General features: G+C 34.8%; 2 protein-coding genes across 4 annotated transcripts in view; both read right to left on the minus strand.

Annotated features, from left to right (window-relative positions):
• Window positions 1–896: 896 nt before the first annotated feature.
• On the minus strand, window positions 897–5,967 carry LOC111715015 (zinc finger protein 816). The gene is made up of 6 exons (XM_023490248.1): window positions 5,881–5,967; window positions 5,068–5,425; window positions 4,342–4,562; window positions 3,630–3,783; window positions 2,875–2,971; window positions 897–1,769 (listed from the first exon to the last, which is right to left on the minus strand). Exons 1-6 carry the CDS (start codon window positions 5,935–5,937, stop codon window positions 1,031–1,033), a joined length of 1,626 nt encoding a protein of 541 aa, XP_023346016.1. The 5' UTR covers window positions 5,938–5,967; the 3' UTR covers window positions 897–1,030.
• A 168-nt stretch (window positions 5,968–6,135) lies between these two features.
• Window positions 6,136–7,992, minus strand: part of LOC111715017 (zinc finger protein 425) — a 5,575-nt gene continuing 3,718 nt past the window's right edge. Inside the window, exons 5-7 of one of the 3 annotated variants that reach the window (XM_023490250.1) lie at window positions 7,451–7,557; window positions 7,137–7,323; window positions 6,136–6,779 (exon numbers count right to left, since the gene is read on the minus strand). In XM_023490250.1, the coding sequence (XP_023346018.1) occupies window positions 6,212–6,779; window positions 7,137–7,323; window positions 7,451–7,557 (862 nt within the window). In that variant the 3' untranslated portion in view covers window positions 6,136–6,211. Of the gene's footprint in view, window positions 6,806–7,136; window positions 7,324–7,450; window positions 7,558–7,992 lie in introns of all 3 variants that reach the window. The other 2 variants (XM_023490251.1, XM_023490252.1) reach the window with 2 other exon arrangements.

Here is a 7,992-nt window from a genome sequence, read left to right on the forward strand (position 1 = left end):
GCAAGTGTTCGCTATTTGTATTATGTACATTAGAAAATATACCAGCTAGAGTTCGCTATTTGTATTATGTACATTAGATATTACACCAGCTAGGGTTCGCTATTTGTATTTAGTACATTAGAAAATACACCAGCTAGGATTCGCTATTTGTATTATGTACATTAGAAAATATACCAGCTAGGGCTCGCTATTTGTAATATGTACATTAGAAAATACACCAGCTAGGGTTAGCTATTTGTATTATGTACATTAGAAAATATACCAGCAAGTGTTCCCTATTTGTATTATATACATTAGAAAATAAACCAGCTAGGGTTCGCTATTTGTATTATGTACATTAGAAAATATACCAGCTAGGGTTCGCTATTTGTATTATGTACATTAGAAAATATACCAGCTAGGGTTTGCTATTTGTATTATGTACATTAGAAAATATACCAGCTAGAGTTCGCTATTTGTATTATGTACATTAGCTAGGGTTCGCTATTTGTATTATTTACATTAGAAAATACACCAGCTAGGGTTATCTATTTGTATTATGTACACTAGAAAATATACCAGCTAGGGTTCCCTATTTGTAATATGTACATTAGAAAATATACCAGCTAGGGTTAGCTATTTGTATTTATACATTAGAAATATACCAGCAAGTGTTCGCTATTTGTATTATGTACATTAGAAAATATACCAGCTAGGGTTCCCTATTTGTATTATGTACATTAGAAAATATACCAGCTAGGGTTCCCTATTTGTATATAGTATATTAGAAAGTATTTCTTTCTATTTAAAAAATTTAAAATTTCGTTAATGCTCTAACTTGACCGGATTCTTAAAAAAAATTTTATCTTGGAGAATTGAACACTTTAAAAAGATAATTTTCGAAGGACGAGGATTTCGAGGTGGCTCGGACGAGAAAATGAGGAGAATGTGGCTCGGACTAGAAATTGTTGTGGCTGGCCTTCCTCCCCTCGTTGACCCTTTTCCAATTCTTGAGAGATTTGTTTCTTCTCCATGAAGGTTGAATACAAACTCAAGATATGGTTTCCAAATCTGTTTTCAGTTCTGGATGTGCTTCCAGGATGACTGATGTATCAATGTATATTTTATCAATGTTTACATTTTGCCGGTTTTTAGGAATATCCGGCTCCTTCCGGTGCACCTTACGCATATGCGTATACAAGGATCCACTTTGCGTAAAGCACTGTCCACAATCTTCACAATAAAGTTTTTTTGAACTTGATATTCCTTGGTGTATGATCTTAATGTGCTTACGCAAAGAATTCTTACTTTTAAACACTTTTCCACAATCAACACATTCAGTTTCTTGATTGCTTTGAAGGTTCATGTGCATAGTTTTCATGTGTCTTTTGAAATTAGGCTTTCGAAAAAATTCCCGGTCACAGAATGTACATTTGAACTCTTTAATTTGTTCATGGACAGATTTAATATGCTCTTTCAAATGAGCTTTCTGAGTAAACACTTTCTTGCATATATCACAATGTGCAGATTTATGATTCTTTAATCCAAGATGGTGAACTTTAATATGATTTGACAGATTTTTAAATTCTTTCCCGCATTCTGGGCAGACAGACGCAGTCTGTGCACAGCTGTTAATCCTGCTGAGATAGTACTTGGTTCTCCTCCGTCTGGATCTGTCCTGACGACAGCAGTACGCACACCAGGCATCTGTGCGTACATCTGCGTCATAATCATCATTTCTAGAAGTTTCTACGCAGTCAGGATGAAAACAACAATCGCAGATTGTACAACTAAAAAAAATGTTTGTGTCATTTAGAAATATATTCTCCAGCAATTAGGCTATTAGTGGACATGGGAAGACAGTGGACATGGGAAGACGACATTGAAGCAACCTTAGGTAACTGCAAAAATACTCTGCTTCATGTTTATTGGAGTATTCAAAATCATAACTTGAGTCTAACCATTGCCTTCCTTCCACAATTTTAAAGGTCTCGCTGTATACTCCTGTCCTGTTAAGATCTGTCCTGTCAAGATCTGTCTCGTCAAGATCTGTCCTGTCTATATATGTCCTGTCTATATATGTCCTGCATATATCTGTTCAGTCTATATCTGTCCTGTCTATATCTGTTCAGTCTATATCTGTCCTGTCTATATCTGTCCTGTCTATATCTGTCCTGTCAAGATCTGTCCTGACTATATCTGTCCTGTCTATATCTGTCCTGTCTATATCTGTCCTGTCTATATCTGTCAAGTCAAGATCTGTCCTGACTATATCTGCCCTGTCTATATCTGTCAAGTCCATATCTGTCCTGTCTATATCTGTCCTGTCTATATCTGTCCTGTCTATATCTGTCCTGTCTATATCTGTCCTGCCTATATCTGTCCTGCCTATATCTGTCCTGTCTATATCTGTCCCGTCTATATCTGTCCTGACTATATCTGTCCTGCCTATATCTGTCCTGTCTATATCTGTCCTGTCTATATCTGTCCTGTCTATATCTGTCCTGTCTATATCTGTCCTGTCTATATCTGTCCTGTCTATATCTGTCCTGACTATATCTGTCCTGCCTATATCTGTCCTGTCTATATCTGTCCCGTCTATTTCTGTCCCGTCTATATCTGTCCCGTCTATATCTGTCCCGTCTATATCTGTCCCGTCTATATCTGTCCTGTCTATATCTGTCCTGTCTATATCTGTCCTGTCTATATCTGTCCTGTCTATATCTGTCCTGCCTATATCTGTTCTGTCTATATCTGTCCTGCCTATATCTGTCCTGTCTATATCTGTCCTGTCTACATCTGTCCTGTCTATATCTGTCCTGTCTATATCTGTCCTGTCTATATCTGTCCTGTCTATATCTGTCCCGTCTATATCTGTCCTGTCTATATCTGTACCTGGATCTAGGTTCAGTTTCCTCTAACCCTTGTTTACAAACAAAACAAAGTGTTTTAAATATCTCCTTGTGTTGTAACTCCAGGTGGTTCTGTAACACTAGAAAATAAAAATGCTTTAAAAACTTTACGGGATTTAAAAACACATTTTAGTCACCTTCCATTAAAAAGTGCTATAAACACTTCACATTTTATGAAATATCTAAAATAATGATATTTCAATTTTTGCCTAGAAAATTAAAACTGTCGTTAACTATTTATTAGAAAACCAACGCCATTTTTTGTAATTTTTAAGTTTAGAGCGTGTTTTTCCGTAAAACGTTGATAGAACTCTTTAACCTTTAGAAAGGATAAATTACACTAAAAAAATTCGCAACATTTAGAGTGAGTGTAGAACCATAAAATCCGCCACAAATAATATCTTATTCTATAAAATCCGTAATAATTAGTATCTTAGTTCATTAATTGCGAAGTCTAGATAAAAGTCAATTAATATTACGTTGACCAGCCAATATATCATAAGTATTCTATGAAAAAGAACCAGTATCATAATCAACTAGCTTGGGAACCCAGCTTTGCAGGGAAACTAATTTTTCATTTTAAAGATAAACCCACTCAGAGTTCCCAAATCAAAATTTAAAGCAAATCGGTGAAGGGGTTCATGAGTTATGAACGAAAATATAAAACATACACACAAGCAAACAGACAATAGAAATAACTACTTGATACATTTAGATTATAGATAGATAGATGGTAACCTGAAAGCCCGGTGACTGAAGTTTTAAAGAATTTTTTACACAAATTACAGAAAGTTCCTCCACTGTCTCCCTCCAACCCTGGAGATATGAAACTCAAGGCCCAGGAATATCTTCCTGTAAACTCCAAGGACGGGTTCAATGGAAATGTTTCATCCTAAATATTAAAGGGACTGTAAACGTATTTTATTGAGCGGCATGTCCGATTCACAACGGTAACTTTAACACCTTTATTGTCTACACTTCATAAGTCCAAAACTCACTTTAACAAGCCAATTTTCAGCTAGAAATTCAAGGATATCTCATTTATCCTTGAATAGAAAAAGGTTTAAAGGGTACCGTTGTGACTCAGGCATGCCCTCAATAAATGACGGGTTACATGAAATTACGTATGCATGTACACATGTGTACAGTGTACATGTACATGTACACTGTGTACATGTACATGTACACTGTACACTGTACACTGTGTACATGTGTACAGTGTACAGTGTATATACAGTCTATTTGGGAATAAAAAATGTAAAAAACCATTTCACGAATTATTAAAACTTTCAAAATTGAATCAATAATCCAGAAAATTCGCTATTCGATGAATTCATGAAAAGGGTAAATTGTTTTCAAATTTTTTACATAATTCAAATACGATATTTCTCATTAAAATTTAACATTTAAAATATGGGTAAACTTTTTTTTAAAATAGGAGAAAAACTACCTGAAGCTCTGGGTGTTTTGTCTTGAGATGTCGGATCATACTCGTGGTGCAACCCTTCCTCGTCTTAATCTCCTTCCCACACTCCTTGCAGCAGGCCGACTCCTTAAAGGAGTCCGTCGGTTCAAAATATTTCCAAATCTGGGATCTAACCTTCCCTCGTTTTACTTTCGATAAATCTTGGTTCTGTTCTGCTTCCTGATCAAGTAATCTTTCATTCAATCCTAAAATAAGATATATATATATTTATCGAATTTTACAAATTTCGACAAAATTGTTTTTTTTTTAAATTATCAGAATCGGGAACAGTCGACAGAAGAAAAAGAAATAAAGGAAGAAGGAGAGAAACGATGACAAGAATAATTTAGTAAGAAGTTTTCTGTATTAACTGAACATCCAATTTATAAAATTAAAAATTGAAAAATAATAGATTGTTAAAAATATTCATCGAATTTCAAATAGTAAAGTCATCGGTATCAGAGAATAAAATAATTTCTGGGGCCGAAATTAATGAATTATAGAGCTGTCGCTAAACTACCTACCACTGATTCAAATCCTGAATCCCCGCTTCAAAAATTTTAGATTTATGGGATTTGAATCGGTGATTCTAAAGATTTAGGATTTGAACCGGCAGTAGATATTTCAACTATTCCTCAAATTTATCAAATTAGAATTAGTTCTAATATTTTTACAAGCTTAAATTAGCAAGAACTAAATGTATTTGCTCACTATTATCTGATGAGGAAGATGGTTCAAAATTCTCTGAATTTATCCAGTTCCCGTCTAACTCTGGTTCCACTAGCATAAAATCACAGCTCTCATCCCCACCTTGAGACACGGTTTCATCCTTCTCCTCCTGGTTTACTTGATCACAGTATCCCAGGACGGAGTTAAGATCGGTTTTAAACTCCTGAACAGAGTGGGACGGAAGGAGAATGGTTTGAACTCCAGAATACCGGATAAATCTAGATTCTAACTCCGGGTACAGGAAACACAAGAGCATGGAGTTAATGCTCAGGTTTCCGTCTGAACAGATGATCTGGGTGTCGGAGTAGAGAGTGGAGTACATCAGAACAGAACAGGTTTCCTGAAATATTATTAAATAGCTCGGGAACCCAGCTTTGTCTGGGGTTCAACCCGCTCAACTTAGAATATTTAAACCAGGCTAAGAAGATTCCTGTGGTTTTACCAAGTTCCCCAATCAAAATTTGAGGCAAATCAGTCCAAGGTTTCATGAGTTATGATCGGACATCTAAAGAAACAAACCACCAGACAGAGATTCTTACTTTATATACGTTTTACAATGGTTTTCCACGTATTGTAAATGATACCGAGTAAGCCAAGGTTGAAGTTAATTTAGCTAAAGGGGAAGGATAACATACATCATTTATTCTGTTTAAAAATTTCAAGCTCTAATTTTGATCTAAAAAAGTAATGATAAAACATACATTTTAACAAAAAACAGTGTCATTTTCAACATTTTTTTTTGGAAGAATCTGTTTTAACAATAATATGAAGGATTTCAAAAAATTTATTTCTAACCTGTATCTCAGAAATATGGGATTCAGATGCGCATAATTTCACTTTATCATCCTCCATTTTTTTCTGAAATTTTAACTACTTCTAAAATATTTGTTATATTCACTGATATAATTAAATTATATTATATAATGTGTACAATAAAAAACAAAAACAAACAAACTTCCACGGATTATCTTTTTTTCGTGGATTTTTAAATTTAACAAAAATCAAACAAATTTTTAAAACTCTGATCAATTATATACCTTTCCTGGGGTCATGTAAGGTCCCACAAAAAATTTGGTTCAGTCGTTTAATGGATAAAAACAGACAAGCAAAGTATATATATAGATTTCTAGGATGGTTTAAGTTCTGGATAAACTTCTCCGATCAGGGTTGGATCGACGAAGAAGCGAACCTTACTGTGGTTCGACTTGTTCCTGCTCACCTCCGGTTCCGTTCCGTGTGCCTTCCTCATATGTATAAACAAAGAACCTCGTTGCGTAAACTGTTTCCCGCATTCCTCACAGCAAGCCCGGTCATCTGTTTTAATTCCTTGGTGCACTGTACGCAGGTGTTTTTTTATCGTGCTTTTTAGCATTTCTTTCCCGCATTCGGGGCATGCAACTTGGCCCTCGACACGTAGATTCATGTGCATGATTTTAACATGTCTTTTCAACTGTGTTCTATTGTAAAATCCTCGTTCACAGAATTTACAGTGAAACCGGATTAATTTCTGATGTACCATCTTCAAGTGTTCGTTTAGATTACATTTTCTTTTAAACTGCCGTTTACATATATCACATTGTACCGGGGGTTCCGTCAGTTCTCCAAGATGGAATCGTTTGATATGTCTGTTCAAGTCTTTGATCTCTTTTCCACATTCTGGGCACACTGTACTGCTAGACTTGTCCCGCATCACACTCACAGGACCAGGCTAATCTTTAATCTTTTAAAAAATGGATCAAAACTTAAACATTGCTTTTCTGCAAAAAATATAATATTTTCCTAAACTAGATCAAAGACGGAAGCAGCAAAAAAAAAAAACCAAAATTCTCTTCATCTCTCTAATTTGTGTGATAATCGTACGAAAAATAAAATGAAAATCTATTTACATTTTTTGATTTTGGTCTTAATCCATAATTTCACAGTACCCATTTTGTATAAAAATCAAGTGCCTCAGCAAATCTTTGAAAATGTAAATAAAGTTTAAAAAAATTAACTAATAGAAATAGACACTCCTGAAATTCTCGATTTAAAAAAATCAAGATCTGCTTTTCCTAGCGCATATTGGACACCAATCATCATCATCAGCTGATTCAGACTTCGCGCATTTTCCGTGAAACCTGCTCCCGCATTCCGAGCAAGTTTCCAGATCTTCCTCTTCATCCTCCACAGGGAGCTGACAGGGGAAGCAGGTCCGTTTAAACATCTCTAGGTGGTTCATCACCATATGATTGATTAATTCTAAAAAAACGAAAAACTAACAACATCAAAAGGCGAACAAACGAAAGCTTAACAAAGTTAACAAAAAATATAATTCTTTAAAACAAAAACAACAAAATTTGACAGCAAAGGAATGGTATTCACTCACTGTTTGAGGATGAATCGTAGGATTCGTGTCCGCATTCTTGACAGGAATACTTCACACGCTGGTTTTCGTCTTCGGAGTGTTGGTACCAGGAGGACATATCGGGGGATCTAAATATTCATTATTTATTTATTTAGAATCTTTAAATTTACTTAACAGACGCCAACCCTTCCCCACCCTGAAATAAACATTAACTTTACTTTTCGATTTTTTCAGGCGAATTTAATTTTAAAAAAAGAGATAATAACCCTGCAAATCGTCCAAGTTTCATTTGTTACTCTATCTTCGATGTACGCAATAACTATTAAAAAAAAACTTAATGACAAAGCTATTTAATAGGGTTAGTCTAGAGATGTCAACGTTTTGATTTTTCTAGATTTTAGCTTTCGTTACGATAGTGTTCATCAAAAGTATTAACGTTTGAAACGTTACGTTGCACATTATGAAATTTTACAGTATAGAGTAACGTTACGTAATGAATTTTCTGACCTTGAATACCTTATACAACGTTAAGCTTTAGTAAATGTTATTGAAAAAACAGTAAG

Source organism: Eurytemora carolleeae, unplaced genomic scaffold, assembly GCF_000591075.1.
Source record: "Eurytemora carolleeae unplaced genomic scaffold, Eaff_2.0 scaffold1677, whole genome shotgun sequence".
NCBI classification, from domain to species: Eukaryota; Metazoa; Arthropoda; class Copepoda; order Calanoida; family Temoridae; genus Eurytemora; species Eurytemora carolleeae.

Coding starts and splice junctions, on each gene's coding strand:
- LOC111715015 (XM_023490248.1), bottom strand. CDS start 5,937: ATGGAGGATGATAAAGTGAAATTATGCGCATCTGAATCCCATATTTCT. Junction 5,426..5,880: donor CCCATATTTCTGAGATACAG/GTTAGAAATAAA, acceptor ATAATATTTCAG/GAAACCTGTTCTGTTCTGAT. Junction 2,972..3,629: donor TTCAGTCACCGGGCTTTCAG/GTTACCATCTAT, acceptor TTTATTTTCTAG/TGTTACAGAACCACCTGGAG.